Here is a 20,518-nt window from a genome sequence, read left to right as displayed (position 1 = left end):
AATCAGTAATTATATTTACATCTCCTGAAAGATTTACTATGATTTACATGATTTACTATGAACATTCAATTGTCTTAGGAAAAGCATATAATTGGCACTTAATAAATGCTTGAATTAAACTTAACTCCTTTAACAATCTGTACTATGAGCTGATTTTATGAAAAATAGAAAATACAAAGATAAAGATAATCTAGTATGTAACCTTCTAATTATGAGTTTTTATGAACTTAACAACCTTAACCAAGTTAAACGTCAGACAGAGGACACAGAGCCTGCTGTTGAGCTTACATTCAAAGCCTTTCTGGTTTGGTAGATCCTGTGCTTGTAATCCCCTGGTAGGTTCCTCCAGAGTATAGAGTCACCTATATACCATAATTAAGAGTAGGAGTAGGGATTTCACAGGAGCTGTAAGCTTTTATGGACATTTTGCAGGCTCTTTTCCCCTCACCCTAAAGTCAGTAATAAAGTGAACAAGTTCACACAATCTCTTTTCTCATATTGTCTTTACATTCTTATTAGAAGATAAGTTCTGTGTGAATAGGCAATGCTTCATTTTTGTCGCTGTACACTAAGATAGGCAATGGATGATTATTTTGGCTACAACTCAAGAAATGATCTACTATCACATGGCACTTACATAGGAGAAGTTATCCAAACTAACAGAAACACAGATACTTGTGATATTGGGATTCTAACTCCATCTTCTTCTCTGACCCTATTCAGTCCAGCCTATCCACTTCCACCCTTCCCTTCCTGGAGAGAAGAAATTGTTCCATTGTATCCTTGGCTTAGCAAATGTTTAGTATGTAATAGTAAGTGTTTAATAAGTATTTATTGATTGATTGATAGAATATAAGCTTCCTGAAGGTGGGGCCTGTTTCATTCATTTTCTCTATATTCTTAGCACCAAACACAGTGACTGATATATAGTAGGTGCTTAATAAATGTCTTTTGGTCAATTCCCCTGCAATCAGATTAGTCTGCCTTTAAGTACTCACTTGCATTTCCCCAGCAGAACAGTTACCCCCATCCCTCATCCTATGTAATATTCAAAATTATCACCAATTTGTTATGTACTTAAAAAAAATCAGTACCTTGCTGAGTCTAGACTCAAAAGAGAGTGATGTAGAAGATTTGGAAGTCTTCATGCCAGAAGTAGCTGGAGGAATGGGGCGTCCCCGCTCAATCCCATGGGTCCCTTGCTTTACTGTTGTGCCCCAGGATTTGGCTACACTCTTCATTGTTCTAGGGGGTCCTACTTCCTAGAGGAGGCTGCAACAAAAAAGAAAAAAATGAAATAGAAAATTACATTTTCAACATCCTGAACTACAACAGTATCTTAAGAGGGTATTATGAGAGCATCAGCACATCAGCTACTTGCTATCACTAAGTCTTCTTGTGGTTATTATCATCAGGAGGACCCAGTCCTCAGATCTAGCTGAAAATAGAACATTTCTTCCTTAATATCAACAATGGCTGGAAAGAGAGACCAAAATGGATGCACTTAGCAAGAGGTCACATTTTTAAAATTCCACACAAAATTCTCTCTTCCCTAAAAGAAGCATCTCTTTTCATTAAACTTAATTTTCCATTGGGAATAGAAGGACTTCTGGGACAGGGTCACATAACAACATGCAGTCAGCCCTTCAAGAGCAGATTGGCTGAAGTGAAAACCATAAGCATAGCAGAGGAAGGGATGGGAAGGGGGGGGAAAATCCATCTAGTCCATCTCCTCCATCTCCAGAGACAGAGCCTGAACATTTCACAGGAAGTCAATTTAATCCACAAAAGCCAATTGGCCAACTGTGAAATGATCATAAAAACATAAGGATAGCTTTTCCAACCCTCTTTTCCAAGGTTTGTTTTGTGGAGTTTTTTGAGAACATATTTTACATAATGACAAAACCATATTCCATATTTAGATATCTTTGGTCACACCCAACAACAAAATCCTTTAGTGCTAAAATTTAATAAGCTATTCAAAGAAGCCTAAGGCAGAATAGTGAAGAAAAAAGAAGGATATGTCCAATGATTGAGAATGGCTAAGCCAGTTGTGACACATAAATGTCATGGAATATTACCGTACTTTAGAAACAAGGAATGAGAAGAATTTAAAGAAGTCCAGAAAGACTTCTATGGGAAAAAAAAAAAAAAGATGCAAAAATTAAAGCAAGCAGAACCAGGGAAAAATATGCATGCCCACAAGGAAAAATGGAAAGAAAAAACAACAAAATTCTGAACATTTTATGATTATAATGACCCTGAAGAAGGAATGAGAAAATGATCTTTACCCCTCGTTGACAGAGATGAGGGACTATGGCTGGGGAACAATGCATATATAATGTACTATTGATTAATTTTGTTATTTTTTTATTCTAGTCCAACCTCCTCATTTTATAGATGAGGAAACTGAGGTACAGAAGAATTAAATGTGACTTGCCTACACCATCTACATAGTGAACGGCAGAGATGGAATTTGAACCCAGTTCCTTCATCACCAAATGCCAAATGCTTTCTGCTCTAATATACTGTTATAGGGGGGCAGGGAGCAGAGGGGGAGACAGCTTTAGAAGTGAAAGTGACTTAAAAACTACTGATATAAGTAAAAACACTTTTTGAGGAAAGGAAAGGTGTTGGAGGTTTGGAGGGGGAAGTAGAAGGGATCACGGGTTCTTCTCACAACTTTGAGCCTAACCAACCTTCTGGTCTTGAAGAAATTACTTGCCGTTATTATTTATGAAATAAGGAAGCAGCCTAGTTATTACTGTTATCTTCCTTTCATCTAGCACTGCAAAGTTGACAACATTTACACAAGTCTTGCGAAGTTAGGAAGAACAACATCATTAGCCCCTTTTTACAGATGAGTAAAATGAGGCTCAGAGGGAGGATATAGGATCTGCCCATGGCCCGAAAGGTAACCAACACCGGAGTCAGCATTACATTTGACAGGGCAAAGAGGAGATTCTGGCTTCCAATCTCAATGCTATTACTCTATTGCTCTCAGCCTTCATGATTTTAGGTAGAATATTTCCTCCCTCAGTTTCCTCCTCTGTAAAAATGAGGGGTTAGCCTAATCACAGAAGCACAGATCTAGATCTGGGAGGTACCTCAACCCAATTTCCTCATTTTAAAGAGGAGGAAGCACAGTCCTAAAAAGGTTGCCTAGAGGATTTGCCAAGTCAGTTTATATCAGGGGTTAAACTTCCTAACTCCTAAGGCTCTTTATCATATCACCTATTTTTGAGATGAGAAAACTAAGTCTGTAAATATACAGACTCACATAACTAATGTATATATACTGTGTGTATATATGTACTTAACATTATACACATATACATACACTTATATACATTATACATTTATAAGCTTTCTATTTGTTAATCTAGCAAGTATTTAGCACTGGCTACAGTGCTAAAGACACAAAGACAAAAGTGAAATAATCCTTGCCTTCAAAATGCTAATGTTCTGAGCACCAGCCCTAAAGTCAGGAGGACCTGAGTTCAAATCTGGTCTCAGACACTTAATACTTCCTAGCTGTGTGACCCTGGGCAAGTCACTTAACTCCAACTGCCTTAGGAAAAAGATGCTAATGTTCTATTAAGGTGACAATATATACATGTAAACACACACCACATAGACAGAGCCTGTGATAATTACTAGCATTTACACAGAGCTTGAAGTTATGCAAAGCACTTTACAAATATTATCTCATTTGATCCTCAATACCATCTGGGAAGCAGGTGCTTTTATTATATGAATTTCATAGATGGGTAAATACAAAAACATACAACAGCAGACCGTATGTTAGAGCAGAAAACATTCGGCATTTGGTGATGAAGAACTGGGTTCAAATTCCATCCCCCGCCATTCACTATGTGGCGTTGGGCAAGTCATACTTAATTCTTCTGTACCTCAGTTTCCTCATCTGTAAAATGAGGAGGTTGGTCTAGATCCATTCCAGCTCTAGATCCGGGATCTTTTAATCCTCTGAATTGTTATCCTTGCTGCTGATGGATGAATGTTTGGGGTGGCCAGCCTCTTGGTCTACAGAAATTGTGACCCGGAAGCTATCAATCCCTCAAGCTTCCTCAGCTTTCCTTAACCTCCTTGAGACCATCTGGTTCTTATGCATCAATCCCCCCTCCTAACCACCACTGGGGAAAAACAACAAATGACTTCCTCCCATCCCATATCAGATTGATGTGCCTTCTACACTAATAGCTTACATTTGTCTTGAGTGCTCTCAGGTCTGTCTGACCACAGGCTGATGGAAGCAGCTGGGCCTCCTGGGCAAGATCGGCCCACTCGGATTCCTGTTTGGACTTGACTTGCACCTACAAGCCAGCGGCCAGGCATTCCTGCAGACTCCACCAACTGACAGATCTCTCATGTGATGACCATGTTGTCTACCCCAGTATCCTGTTGGCCCCGAGGGCCAAGGATCCTCCTCAGAAGAAATGTTCTCCCTGAGCTCCCTGGGCCAAAGGTAGACTGAAGCATCAGCAGCTGGGCCAGTGTGTTAGGAGAAGGGTTGACAGTGGTGATAACTTTCTTATTTTATTTCATAAAATTTTTCCCCAGTGCCCTAAAACCAAGAGGAGTAATGACACCTTTGGGGTCTAGGAGGAAGCGTGGCACAGAAAAAGGGAAGCTGCCTCAGAGGTCCTGGGTTCAAATCTGCCTCATACTTATGACCTGAATCTCATTGTACAAATTACCTCATTTTTAATAACTCTCTGAGACTCTAAGTTACAAACAAATTTCTGGAATTTCTGAACTAATCACTATGAATGCCCTAAAATCACAAGAACAGACCAAAACCAAAAAACAAACAACCCGCCCACACACACCCCACACACACATTTTCTTAAGAAGGGAGTACATTGAAAATTTCTAGGACATATATCTTAGGGTCAATGATTTTATCAGATTCTTTGCTAAAAATAAATTTTAAAAAGTTTTACTGCCAATGTTAACACCATTGTCACTCTCTAATATACCAACAAGCAGTTATTAAGCACCTTCTGGATGCTGGGGCCACAGAAACAAAAGTTTGAAAGGCCATGCTCTCCTTTGGAACTATGGCCAAAGGGCTATCAATTGTGCATCCCCTTGGACCTACATGTGCAAAAATGTTTATAGCAGCACTATTTGTAGTGTCAAGGAACTGGACGTTGACTGGATACCTATTAGCTGGGGAAGGGCCGAATATGGTATATGAATGTAATGGAATATTATTGTTCTGTAAGAAATGACCAGCAGGATGATTTCAGAGAGGCCTGGAGAGACTTACAGGAACTGATATTAAGTGAAGTGAATAGAACCTTGTATACAGTAACAACAAGGTTATGTGATGATCAGCTATAAATGGACTTGACTCTTTTCACCAATGAAGTGATTCAAGGCAATTCCAAAAACTTGAGATGGAAAATGCTAATAATATCCAGACAGAGAGACTATGGAGACTGAATATGGATCAAAGCACAGTATTTTCACCTTTTTGTTTATTTTCTTTCTCATTTTTTTCTTTTGGTCTGATTTTTCTGGCACAATATGAGAAATATGAAAATATGTTTAAAAGGATTGTCCATATTTAACTTATATCAGATTGCTTGCTGTCTTGGGGAGGAGGAAGAAAAATCTAGAACACAAAGTTTTACAAAAATGTATGTTGATTGTACATGGCAACAACAAGATTATACAATCAATTCTGATGGCCGTGGCTTTTTCTAATAATGGGATGACTCAGACCAGTTCCAATAATCTTGTGATGAAGAGTCATCTACACCCAAAGAAAGGCCTGTGGGAACTGAGTGTGGACCACAACATAGCATTTTCATTCTTTCTGTTGTTGTTTGCTTGCATTTTGTTTTCTTTCTCAGTTTTTGTTTCCTTTTTGATCTGATTTCTCTTATGCAGCAATATAATTGTATAAATATGTATACATGTTATGGATTTAACATATATTTTAACATATTTAACATGTATTGAATTGCCTGCCATCTAGGAGAGAGGGTAAGGGAAAGGAGGGAAAATTTAGAGCACAAGGTTTTGCAAGGGTCAATGTTGAAAAATTGCCTATGCATATGTTTTGTAAATAAAAAGCTTTAATAAAAAATTTCAAAGCAAAAAATGTATGTTGAAAGCTATTTTACATGTATTTAGAAAAATAAAAGAAAAGAAAAAGAAAAAAAGAGATCTCTGTTCTCGAGAAGCTTCTATTCTACTGAGATGGAGATGAATACAGATTTATGAAAATAAACTCAAATTGACTGGGAGTGGGGAAGTCCTAGCAGTGGAGGGAAGACAGGAAGTTTTCTTGAAGAAGGTGACATTTAAATTGAACTTTGAAGGGAAGCAGGAGTTCCAAAAAGCCTAAGTAAAAGCATTCCTGGTATGGGAATTTTTACACACAAAAAATACTGGGGTTGGGGGAGATGCACAACAGATAACAGGGACCACTGATTTATGGAGGGGAGATAAATGAACAGAACAACTGTTTAACATAAAACAGTTTTACAGACCAGCTTCTAACCAATATTATCAGGGGTAGGGAGGAAAGGAGACATCACAGTGCACAGAACACTAGGCCTGGAATCAGAGAGCGAGCTGAAATCAAATCTGCCTTCAGACATTTAGTAGCTGTGTAACCTAGACAAGTCATTTCACCTGGCTTGCCTCAGTTTCCTATATAATGGGGCTAATAATAGCCCCATATAATAATAAATGAGATATTTGTAGAGCGCCAAACACAGTACTTGGCATGTAATAAGTACTATATAAATGTTAGCTATTATTAGTATTATTATGGTAATATATTTCTTAATCCCAATTATCTCTAATTTATCTTCTCAATCTCTGCCACAAAATCTCTTATCCACAATTCAGTCCACCTTAAACAGGAAGCCAGCCACAGCCAACCACAGCCCTAAGTCTAGTTCCTGGTAAATAGTAAGTGCTTAATAAATGCCACTTAATCTCTTTGGGGTTCCTTTTCCACTTCTGTAAAATGAAGAATTTAGATTAGAGAAATAAAATGGGAGATTGTTTTCAGCTCTAACTCTGCACCTAAGACCAATCATCTCCCCAACACCCCAAAGATATGAATAGCCCCTGTCAGGAACTGGGAGCCAGAGTGAGCCTGGGGAATGGAGCCAGCTGCAGGTCTCCTCCGTCCAAACTCAGCAGCCTATTACAAAGAATTAACTTTCATCTTTTCTGCTCTGGCCAACCTACACAGTGATTTCTTATCAAGGAAGAGATTGTGGAGTTGATGTGAGATGGACTTTTGTTGTTCTGTCGACATTCGTCCTATCTGTGATTTTATCATGGTGGGGAACTTCAATAAGGAAATTCCTTCTACCTCTCTACTGAGGGGCTGAAAAGGTGATTTCTACCTCTGCTAGGAATCAAAATTGGTCCTCAAAATTAGAGTTTGGCTGCCTTTTTTGTATTGTTCTCATTGACATTATTGTAGTCACAATGCCTTTTATTTTCCTGGCTCTGTTCACTTCACTCCAGGTTTCTCTGGATTTCTCCTTTTGGCCATTTTTTACTCTCTACTAGACTTCACTTTGTGAAGACTCATCATCTGATTTCACATCTGGCCTTAGACACTAAGTATGATCCTGGAAAATCACTTCACCCTGTTTGCCTTAATTTTCTCATCTATCAAATGAGCTGGAAAAGGAAATGGCAAAACTATTCCAATATCTTTACCATGAAAACCCCAAAGAGGGTCACAAAGAGTCAGGTACAACTGAAAAACAAAAACAACAACAAAATCAACTTTAAGTCACCTACAGAACCACCCATAGCAAAAAGCCACAGCCTCGTGCCAGACCCCATCCCTGTAGGTAGCTACGTGGGTTGGTAGAAGATGCCTGGAAGTCTCAGGCACGTCTTTCAAAATATTTATCATTTCTAGCTGGGTGCCAGGAGGAAGAAAGATAGTGTCAAATACTTCAATGGGTCTGTGATCTCATCGACTTCGGCCTTCCCTCCCATGATGCAGATCCTACCCTATAATTGGATGTGTTTCATGAAAATCATCCAAGGTGTACTGCAATGCCAGCTTTAATATCTACCACATTTTAATGAGGAAGAAATAATAATAGCTCACATTTATATCGTACTCTAAGGTTTACAAAGCATTTTACATAAATGATCTCACTGGAGCCTCACACAGCAATATGATGTAAGTAGCACGATGTTTATTAGCTTCACTTTGCAAGCAGGGAAACTGAGGCTGAGAGAGATTAAGGTGATCTGCTCACAGTTCCACAGATAGTCAGGGTCAAAGAAGGGATCTGAACTCTGAACTTCTGAGCACTGCCTCTCAGAAAAGTGAGCAGATATCTTATATCTTATATTATCTTATATTTTACCAACCAGGTGGTACAGAGGAGATTAGAACATGAGTCTGGAGTCAGGAGGCCCTGAGTTCAAATCCAACCTTAGCTATTTACTAGCTAATGTGTGTATGATCCTTGACAAGAGACTTCATTCTGCTTGCTTCAATTTCCTCATCATAAAATGAGCTGGAGAAGGAAATGATGAACCATTCCAGTATCTTTGCCAAGAAAACCCCAAATAGGGTCACAAAGAATCAGGTATGACAGAAATGACTGAACGACTTTTGGGAAAGATCTGGAGCCTCAGAGCACTAGGAATTAGACTAAACTGTACCACAAATTAGCAGTGATAACCTAGTCAAATTATTCTCCTTTCTGAACCTCAGTTTCCTCACATGTGAAAGAAGGCATTTTACATTCTTGAAAGCAATTATTAGAAGAAAGTGACTAAGAATGTCCATTCCCTCTGACTCAGTAAACAGTGAGTCCTTGAAAGAAGGGAGTGAATTTTGTCTTTCTTTATATTCCCAGCACTTAGTAAAGTTTCTGACACATAGTAGGCATTTGATAAATGCTCACTGACTGATCTAGAAATGCTATTATGCTAAGGCCATATTCCAAAGAGATAAAATATAAAATGAAAGGTCCCATGTATAACACTTTTACTGGCAGTTTTTGTAGTGGTGAAACACTGGAAACAAATTGGATACCCATCATTGGAAATATACTAAGTATTCCCAAAATTGAGGGGCAAGGAAGTACCTTACCAGATTCACTATATGAAACAAATATAGTCCTGACATGTAAGCCAGGGAAGGATAAAGTACCAAGGAGAGTTATAGAGCTGTATCAAATGAATATTGATTCAAATTTTTAAAGTAAAATTCTGTTAAAGACTACAGAAATCATTCATTGTGACCACATTAGATTTATTTCAGATAACATTAGAAAATCAATCACTATATTTAGTCATATTAAAAATAAAAACCTACCTCATTATCTCTAAAGATGCAGAAAAAGCCCATGACAAAGCTTAACACTCATTTATGCTCTTAAAAAAGCTCAAACTCTACAAAATGTAGGTATTGAGATACCATTTAAATATCATTAGAAGTATCTATCTGAAACCAAAAATAACATTATATGCAATGAGGATACCCTAAATCTTTTCTCAATAGGTACCAAATAAAAACAAGGATATTTACTCTTCCCATTATTATTAGATATAGTTTAGGAAATCCTAGCAATAGCAACAAGCCAAAAGAAAGAAATTAAAGGCATAAAGATAGGTAAAGAGAAGATAAAATCATCCCTTTCTTTGCAAATATGCTGGTTTACATGGAAAATCTTAGAAAATCAGTAAAGATATTTACGGAAATAATTAATACTTTTGGCAAAGTTGCAGGTTACAGAGAAATCCTTAAAAATCAAAGACATTTCTATATAATGATAACAAAATCCATGGATAATAATAAATTAAAGGAGATAAGTGTATGGGAGATCAATCTACCAAAAGACAAAAAGACATATTGTATAGACTCAATTGCAAAATACTCCTAAAAAATGAAGAACCCAAAGAATTGGAGGAGTGTTCAATTCCATGCACATGGCTGGGCAGGGCTATCATTTGGGGAATGGCTAAATAAGTTGTAGTATAAGAATCATAATGGGATATTTCTGTACTTTATGAAACAGTGAATGTGATTAATGTAGGAAAGTATGGGAAGACATATAATACTGATTAAGAACGAAGCAAGAAAGATCAGGAAACAATATAAATAATGACCACAACAATGTAAATGGAACCACAAAAATGAAATGCCTCAAACTGAAGGTTATGAAATTATAATGACCAAGTATAGCTCCAAAGAAGAGTTATGAGAGAATTCCTCCTTCCCTCCCTTCTCTGAGGAATAGGGAGTTATAAGCTGCTTTATTGCAGGGGTGGTATTTAATTGGAAATTGGGGTCATTGGGAGGTGACTAAAGTTTTAAAAATCATTCTCTGTCCAACTACCAAAGTTTCTTCACTTGGGGTCATTTATGCCAGTGAAGTCACAGATATGGCCCCCAAACCATCTCAAGAACCATTTTTTTAAAAGTGGGCATCTTATAAACACCACTGAAGGAAGAATAGCTTCCACCACACTAGGTGGACTTCTGGGGAGGATTTCCTGGAGATGCAGGATCAATCACACAGGATGAGGTGAGGTCCCCAAAACAGCAGATCTCATCAAAGAATCCAAGGATGTGCCTACATATAAAAATATCCTGCCTGCAGATTGTGTCCCAAGGGCTCCGCCAACTCAAACCATACCCAGCTCTGGGGACCAAGTCTGTGACTCACAATATAGCTTCTAATCCACTGCATAAACACAACAGCCTCATCTTTCAAACTGCATGAAATTGTGGCTGAGTAAGAAAAGCTGCTAAAATTGGGAATCAGTCCAAAAAAGTCACTAAAGGGTCATACTCTTAGACCCAAAGATGCCACTGCTAGGAAGTCATTAAAAAAAAAAAAAAGCAGGTCTCAAAGATGTCAAAATATTCATTTCAGGAAGCACTTTTTATGGTAGCAAAGAACTAAAAACACAATAGATGGCCACAGATGGGGAGAAAGGATAAACAAGCTGAAGAAAGAATTTTTTTTTTTGCTAAGGCAATTGAGGTTAAGTGACTTGCTCAGGGTCATACAGCTAAGAAGTGTTAAGTGTCTGAGATCAAATTTGAACTCAGGTCCTCCTGACTTCAGGGCTGGTACTCAATCTACTGCACCACCTAGCTGTCCCAAAGAAAAAAATATTATTGTACTATAAGAACAATCCGATAAATATGGGAAAGGTTAAAAAGACATTTTTAATATTTTACTAATTTTACTGATCCCTTTTTTGCATCGCCAGTTTTCCCCATCCTTCCTCTTCCCAACTCCAAGAGCCATTCCAAATAAAAAATTTTATTTTTTTTTAAATTGAAAAGAGGAAAAAAATATAGGTGGCACAGTAAATCAAATGCCTATAGTCAGAAAGATCTGAGTTCAAATTCAGTCTTAGATACTTACATCATACTATATATGATCCTAGGCAAGTCATTTACCCTGTTTGTTTCAGTTTCCTCATCTGTAAAATGGGGTAACAGGCAATAGCACCTGCCTCCCAGAGATGATGTGATGATCACATGAAAAGATAATTATAAAGTGCTATATATGATAAGCTGTATATAACTGTTAGCTAAATTTTGAAAGGGCTATCACCACCATGAGGCTTTTTTTTTTTTAAACCATGACACTTCAAGGTCAACTTGTAGGGCTGAGATCTGCATTCATATACTCAGATGAAGTTATGGAAGAGGGAGCTGGAGAAATTTCAGATTCCCTCCAACCCACACACATGTACAGACACACACACACACACATACACTCCTTTTTCTTTTTAAAATAAAGCAGAAATATGTACCAAGCAATCATTAAGAGCATCAAACAGGCACAGCAGGACAAATGCTAAACTCCTTGTACTTTCAGAGGATTCAGGAGCTCCCTATCCTTGGTCGTGGGGGCTTTTGTACAATGTGCGAGGAGAGAAAACTGTCCATGCTGGAGGGGCTGGGGGAAGGCAGGCACACTCATATACTGTGGGCGGAGCTGGAACTGGTCCAGCTCTTCTGGAAAACGATTTAGTCTTTAACATTCTTCATTCTTTGGCTAATTAAATCAAAGCTCAGTAGCAGGAACCAGTTAGACCTGACAGGACCGACCCAACCAAGGGAAGGAGCTCTTCTCTGACACAGGGTTCTCTGACACTGTTCTGATTTGGGAAGGGGGGAAATGAAAAATAAAAAGGAGCTGAGGACAGATGGAAGAAGCCAACGATCATGAGAATCAGATGTTGTTGTAAGCAATCAGGGGTAGGCCAAAAATCCTTAATCCTCAAAGTTCAATAGAGGAGTCAATGTTTGTGCTTTTTGTTTGGAGAGAGGGCTAAATATGGAGTCAAGAAGGACCTGGATTCAAATTCTACCTTTCATGATTATTACAGAATGAAGCCTTTGATTGGGCTGCAGGATCTCTGAGCTTCCTTCTATCCAAATCTATCATCGCAATTACAAACCCAGGCTTTTACTCTCTCTGTATGATCTTAGGCGGGTTTGCTTAACCTATCTATCTGAGCCCTCAATTTCCTCAAGTGAAAAATGAAAACTCTGAACCAGATGACCTGAAAGTTTCCCTCCACCTCTTTATCCAGTATCTTATTATTTTATTATGAAGTTTAGGCAGTTGCTTGCCTGTGCAAAGAGAGCTGACTTTTCTAAGTGGAGAATTCTCAATATCAAATGAAGCCCTTGGTTCACTGAACTCAACTTTCTTTTGGAAAGTCACTTATGTATTAGAAAGGGCCTACAAAACCAGCATGTTAACAGAGGCTGGGAATGAAAACATTCAATGTCAAAGGTGATGTGAAAAGACAAGCACGGTCATACACTGTTGCTCATGCCTTGGTCTAATCATTTGGGAAAAGAATGCGGAATTCTGATTTTTTTTTTTAAAGTGACGAAGAGGTTCTCTGTTCTTTCACCAAGAAACAGGCTAAAATTGAAAGAAGAAAAAGAAAGGAAAAAAGGTCCCGTGTACTATTTTAAAATTGAAAAAAAAAAAAAAGAAAGAAAAGGAAAACAAAAGAGGTCCTATATATTTCCAGCTATTCATAGCAGCAGTTTTTGTTGGAACGAAGGAATGAAAAAACAGCATGTGCCCATTGATGGGGGAATGGCTAACCAAGCTGGTACATGAGTGTAATGAAGAATGATTACACTATAAGAAAAGATGACAGACTGACACGGGAAGTCTGATATGAATGGTTGCAAAATGAAATGAGCAGAACACATAAAATGCAAAACAACACGCACAATGGCTAGTATGTCAATAATTGTTTGTTCAGGAAACTGGTAATGGGCTTTCTTTAAAGATCCAGACCCAGTCCAATGTAACAGTAATAACTATCAATTACTGTATCTCACTCTCCCTAACTTTACTGCTATTTTTCACACAGCTGGCCTTTACTGCTAATTTTCTATCCCCACCATCTCAGATATTCTTTTTCTCCCTGGTCTTCTAGGGTACTGGTTTTTCCGGTTTTTCCTCTCCTACCTGGATGACCACTCTTCTTCATTCATTCATGATCCTTCTGTCACTCTTTAAGAGTGAGTATCCCCCAAAAGCTCTGCCTGGGTCCTGAAATCTTCTCTCTGTATACTCTCTCTCTCTTGATGATGTCATTCATTCCCATGGTTTCAATTATCACCTGTTTACAGATGACTCCCAAATCTATTCATCCAGACCTGCTCTCTTCCTTGGCCTGGTCTCACCTCTCCACCTGTCTTCTGGAAATCTCCAGTGGAATATCCTGCTCGTTAGCACCTCAGGTGGGACGGGTCCAAAATAGAACTCACTGTCTTTCCATCCAACTCCCCTATTTCTGGTCACGGCATTACTGTCCATCAAGTCACCCAGGCTTAAAGAGCCATCTCTGCCCCTTCCTCTTCCTCATTCCTCCAATGCCCCTACATCCAACTAGGTGCTCAGCTCTCAAATCTGTTTCTTCTCTTGATTCACTCTCCTGTGATCCTAGTTCAGATCATCATTCACTAAAACCCTGATCCAGGCCCTATCAACATCCTTCTATTTAGTGTCTCTGCTTCCAATATCTCCCCCTACCTAAAACGTCCATTTCGTAACCACTCAAATTATCTTCCTAATACAAACAAAGCTCTACCCATGTCACTCCCTTACTCAAAAGCCTCCTATTATGAGTGGGATAAAATAAAAACTTCCTAACCTGATATTTAAAGCCATTCATAATTTGTCTCCAACCTGTTGTTATTGTTTAGTCATCCTGGTCTCTTTGATTCACTGTTTTCTAAGAACCTTTCTCTCTAAGATGCTTTGAACCCAAGATCTAAGATGTTGACACCACTTTTTTTTTTTTTTTTTTACAAAAGATCAGACTACTATTATGCTGTATTTGTTATATTATATTATATTGTACCTGTTATATAATCTTGTATATTGGATACCATATTGTAATATGCTATATGATATTGTTATATTGTTATATTACATTAGATTATATATACTATATTATACTGTACCAGATGGGACTATTACATTATACATTATGTGATTTTATATTACACTATACTATTATGCTAATATTATATTATATTATACTATATCATATTATACTGTTATATTACATTAGAGGGCAGCTAGATGGCACCATAGTGGATACCATGGCAGGAAGACTTATGTTTCTGAGTTTAAATCCAATCTTGGACACTTCCTTGCTGTTAACTGGAAAAGGCATTTAACTTAAAAGATCTCACAGAATTGTTATAAAGATCAAATGGTTTACTATGTGTAAATGTTGGCCATGTATCTATTACAGAATATATAATTGTTACTTTTATATGTATAGATATATGGATATATTATATTCGTATTTGTGTATACATCCACACAAATGAATTATTATGTGTAAATGTTAACTACATATTGTGCAGAATATATAATTGTTATATTTATATGTATAGATGTACATAATACACATGATACATTCATGTTTGTGTATAACCTACACGAATTAGTTACTATGTGTAAATGTTAGCTATATAGCGATTATATAATTATGTTACTTTTATATGTATATATACATAAATAATATTTATATTTATATTATCTATATTTCTCTATACACCACACAAATTAGTTATTACGTGTAAATGTTAGCGACATATCTATTACATAGAATATGTAACTATATGCTACTTTTACATGTATATATGCATACATATGATATTTATATTTTTCTATACATCACACAAATGAGTTACCATGTGTAAATGTTAGCTATATATCTATTATATAGAATACATAATTATGCTACTTTTATATGTATATATGCATATATACATAATACATGTGATACATCCATGTTTGTGTACACACTACATAGTTACATAGTAACTGTATGTATATACATATATTTCCACATATATGTATATATACACACTACATAGTTACTATATGTAAATGTTACATATTATATAGACTATATATATTATCTTTGGATGTATATATGTATACATATGATACATTTCTATTTCTCTATATACCACACAAATGAGTTACCATGTGTAAATGTTAGCTATACATCTATTATAAAGAATATATAATTATGTTACATTTATATGTATAGATATACATATGATACATTCATATTTCTATATACACCTGCACAAATGAGTTGTTATGTGAAAATGTTAACTGCATATATATTATATAGAATATATAATTGTTATATTTCTATGTGTAGGTGTACATGCATACACATGATACATTTGTTGTGTATACACCCACACAAATGGGTTACTGTAAATGTTAGCTACATATCTATTATGTAGAATATATAATTATATGTTGTATTTATATGTATAGATATACCTACACATGATACGTTCATGTTTATGTATATACTCACACAAATGAGTTACGTGTAAATGTTAGCTATATATATCTAATATAGAATATATTTCTATTATTATATTACATTTATATGCATATATAAATATGATACATTTATATGTGTATATACCCCACAAATGAGTTACTATGTGTAGCTCTTAGCTATATATCTTAAACAGAATATTTAATTGTTATATTTATATGTATAGATATACATACATCTATATAATGATACATTTATGTTTGTGTGTATACAGTCTTACAGATAAATTACTATGGGTAAATGTTAGCTATATATCTATTAAACAGAATATATAATTGTTACATTTATATGTATAGATATATAGATTTACACATATATTTTATATGTGTGTATGTATAATACATATACATATATGTGATACATTTCATATTCATAGATATTCCCACACAGAAACTGCTACCAGGCTATGGTCCTTCTGACTTTAATAAGAGCAAAAGTGTATTTTTAAAATTACTATCTTCTTCAAAAAAGGCTGCCAAGAGAGAAATTAACTTGATTTGTGAGTTTTCCTATGTCTCCTTCCTGTCTAAGACTGTACACTCAGCTCCTGGAAGTCGGTCTCTTGGTTTAACTTTAGAGACAGCTGGATGTTGAAAAGTAGTGGGTTTCAGATTTTTCTCTTTGGATAGCTCCTCAAATTACAGCTTTTTACTTCATTTTATTTTTGTCCAATCTGTAATATCATTAGCATAGTTTTTTTTGGGGGGACCCTCTCTCAATACAAATCATCAATCTGAAAGAGCCATTTGCCACACAGAAATGACTTAGCTAAAGTCACCCAGTCAGGGAAGAGCAGAAGCAAGAATCAAATCACCACAACACATTTCTGTGACTCAAAACTGAGTCCCCCAGGCAAAATTTGGCAGCCCCAACTCACTGTTCCAGCCAAAGACTTATCTTTGCACTCTGCAGGTGTCCTATTCGTGGGACCTAAAGCCCTGCCAAAGCCACAATCGTGAGAAAAAAAGAGGATAATACCTGGGGAATCTAGGGATGAGATGGGAGAGAAATTTAGAGCTGGCTTTAAAGGTCCCCTCACACCTAGCACTCCCATTATACAGATGAGAAAGCTGACATGGTAAAGGAAAGTGCCTGGACCAAAGTCACAAGGATATCAGGAAGCAGTTGATGGATCCTAGCTCTCCAGCTACAAGGAACCTCTGAGACCATCTCCTCCAAACATTTTGTTTTACAAAAGAGAAAAGGGAAACTCAGCCAGGAAGAAGTGTCTTCCTCACAGTTACGAAAGCATTCAGAATTCAAATCACGCTTCTGACTCCAAAACTAGTACTTGTGCTCTTCCTATTGCACCACACTGCCTCTCCCATGTTGTGTGATTACAAGGTAATGAGAATATAGACAGAGATTATATCCATATAAATATAAATAACTCCTGTTTTGGGTTTTTTAAATTAATTTTATAATTATAACATTTTTTTTGACAGTACATATGCATAGGTAATTTTTTTTTTTACAACATTATCCCTTGTATTCCCTTCTGTTCCGAGTTTTTCCCCTCCTTCCCTCCACCCCCTCCCCTAGATGGCAGGCATTCCCATACATATTAAATATCTTATAGTATATCCTAGGTACAATATATATGTGCAGAACCGAATTTTATTTTTGTTGTTGTTGCAAATGAAGAATTGTATTCAGAAGGTAAAAATAATCTGGAAAGAAAAACAACAACAAAAAAATGCTCACAGTTTACACTCATTTCCCAGTGTTCCTTTTCTGGATGTAGCTGTTTCTGTCCATCATTGATCAATTGGAATTGGATTAGCTCTTCTCTATGCTGAAGATATTCATTTCCATCAGAATATATCCTCATACAGGATTGTTGTTGAAGTGTATAATGATCTCCTAGTTCTGTTCGTTTCATTCAGCATCAGTTGATGTCAGTCTCTCCAGGCCTCTCTGTATTCCTCCTGCTGGTCATTTCTTACAGAACAATAATATTCCATAACCTTCATATACCATAATTTACCCAACCATTCTCCAATTGATGGACATCCATTCATTTTCCAGTTTCTAGCCACTATGAAAAGAGCTGCCACAAACATTTTGGCACATACAGGTCCCTTTCCCTGCTTTAGTATTTCTTTGGGATATAATCCCAATAACAGCAATGCTGGGTCAAAGGGTATGCACATTTTGATAACTTTTTGGGCATAGTTCCAGATTGCTCTCCAGAATGGTTGGATTCTTTCACAACTCCACCAACAATGCATCAATAACTCCTGTTTTTGAAGAAAGTCTTCCTGCCCAAACCAAAGGTATCCAAGAACTCATTCCAACAAGGCTGCCTTGCTCAAAACATTTTGGGACTCCTCATTTTGGCCTTGGAACAGCCTTGCAAGCCCACGGCACATTCTTTAAACTGTTCTCCTCGGAGGCAAGCCTTCATCCTGGGAGGGCCAGAATGTTGTCTCTGGCAAAAGTCAAAAGTGATTCAGTGCCAAGTCTGGCAAATTGGGTGGGTGAAGACACTGTGTTCTACCATTTTGGGTTAAAAAATTATAATAAAGCCAAGGTATAGCTATAAAGAAAGAAAGCTGGTTCTCAGAATTGTACAGTCAGAGGGCCCTGGCTCTGGACTTGGGGATCTGCTTCTGATGCTTATTAGCTGTGTGACCTTGGAGAAGTCACTCTTCCTGTGCCTCTGTGTCCTGATCTAAAAAAACAAGAGGTTTGGGGTAGATGGTCTCTAAGGTCCCTTCATGCTGTAAATATTTAAACTTCCTGGAAAGGAAGATATTCAGAAGCAGAAGGACCTTAGAGATGATCAAATCCAATTCTTCATTTCAAAGTGGAGTTAAATGAAGTTGTCCCTTTTCCAAAGTCATGCAAGTCCTAAGGGGTAAAGCCAGAATTTGAATTTCAACCTCCAACGCACAAATCTTCCCCAAACTATTCTGAGCAGCAGCAGCAGCAGCATTGTGGGAATCTCCCACAACCTCCCGTGATACCCACTTAAAAGGGTAACTAACCCTCTTGTGGTAACAGGAGTCCTGGGGAGTCATTTCAAAACTTCCTAATCAGGCCTAGATTCCAGCACTAGTTCTACTCCTTATCAAAGCTTCAGAATCAGGTGCCCACCTGCCCTTCCTCCTAATTTCCTGAAATCATCACCTCCCAAAAGAGACCCTTTCCTTAGTAGCCATTCTTGTTGTACAATCCCAGTAAGGGCAGCACTCTGTGCCTTCTGATTTGAGGGTTTCAAAGCACCTTCCAGAAAATGCCTCGGCCATAAAGGAGTCTGTGTCAGCAGCAGGCTTTGAAATGGGGAGATGGATGGAACCCATAGGCTGTTTAGACGCAGGTTTAACAAGCCTAGGATTTAAAATATCAAAGCCAGCTGGCTACCTCTTTTTGCCCACCTTCTTTCCTGCTTTTTGACTGTCAATGTGGCACTTGAATGAGATGGGGCGAGATCTTAAAAGGGTCCCCTCTCACTTTCCTTCAGTCCTTCCAGAAGGACATTGTACAATTTCCAAAGAAATTGTAGGTTCTGTTGCCACCCAGTTGGCAAGAGCCCAAGTGCCCTCTGGGAGAATCCCAGATTATACCTAAATCTCCCACACAAGCATGGGCACACACACACACACACACACACACACACACACACACACACACACACACGGATAAATTTCCCTCTGGTATTTTTACAGCTCTTCCAAACACTCCAAAAAAGGAACATGAAATTGCAATGTCAGATTCTACTTCCCCAACTGTCCCAGAGCTGTAAACATGAGGAGAGGTGGGGGCAGAGCTAGCAGCCCTCCAGGAGGCTACACAGAATAATAGCCAATTCTCAAAGTTCTTGGAAAAGAGAAGTCGTGGGCTAGGCATCCACCACCTCCCCTGCCAGCTGAGAAAGGGCAGATTTAAAGTTGGCAACCCCCTCCAGGTGTCGCTGGGGGAGGAAATCCCGGGAGGGATGGAATTTTCCATAGTGGGACATCCCCACAACAGACAAACTGAAACAGGTCTTGAATTTCCTCATTCACCGTTCCCCATCATCCCCAGACCGCCTTTTTGCAGAAATGAAATCCCTAGCCACGGGGTGACCTGTGTATCAGCTGCTCCCTGGGCCTGGACGTTCATCCTAGACTCTCACTGGGCATTTTTTAAAAAGCCAAAGTTAGCCCTTTGCTCCCCACCAGTCACAAGGCCATCCTGAGTGCAGGGAGCCTCGGAGGCCAGCTCAACCAATTCCTCATTTCATAGAAGCAGAAACTGAAGGTCAGAGAGACTCAGAGGATTGTTAGGTCTGGAGCCAAAAAGGGCCTGTTGGGTGATCTAGCCTAATTTGTCCATTTTACAGAGGGAGACGTGAAGACCCACTTGTCCAAGGTAATGCAGGGGGGGAGACATCAGAAGCGGGACTGAAAACCAGGTTTTCTGACATCCGAACCAGCCCATTTACCCTGGATTGCTATCAAGCACCAGTGGGTGACTCATCTTGTAGAAAACGACTTTTCTATTGCTAACTGATGAGAACCTCTGTTTCTTGGCAACTTATTAAAACATATAGCAAAAATGACTGTATTCTTTTGTCAATTGCAGTAAAACGGTAAGCTCCCCAAAGATAAACAACCCCTCCATT

The 20,518-nt window shown here is 37.9% G+C and overlaps 1 protein-coding gene across 1 annotated transcript in view; it reads right to left on the bottom strand.

The window, feature by feature from the left end:
• The window catches only part of SPECC1 (sperm antigen with calponin homology and coiled-coil domains 1), a 342,057-nt gene that overhangs the window by 257,915 nt on the left and 63,624 nt on the right, over positions 1-20,518 (bottom strand). Inside the window, 1 exon segment of the mRNA XM_074263920.1 lies at positions 1,095-1,272. Within this exon segment, the coding sequence (XP_074120021.1) occupies positions 1,095-1,241 (147 nt within the window). The 5' untranslated portion in view covers positions 1,242-1,272.

The sequence above is a fragment of the Sminthopsis crassicaudata genome, chromosome 4, assembly GCF_048593235.1.
Source record: "Sminthopsis crassicaudata isolate SCR6 chromosome 4, ASM4859323v1, whole genome shotgun sequence".
Lineage (NCBI taxonomy): Eukaryota > Metazoa > Chordata > Mammalia > Dasyuromorphia > Dasyuridae > Sminthopsis > Sminthopsis crassicaudata.
This window is presented reverse-complemented; position numbering and strand designations above follow the sequence as displayed.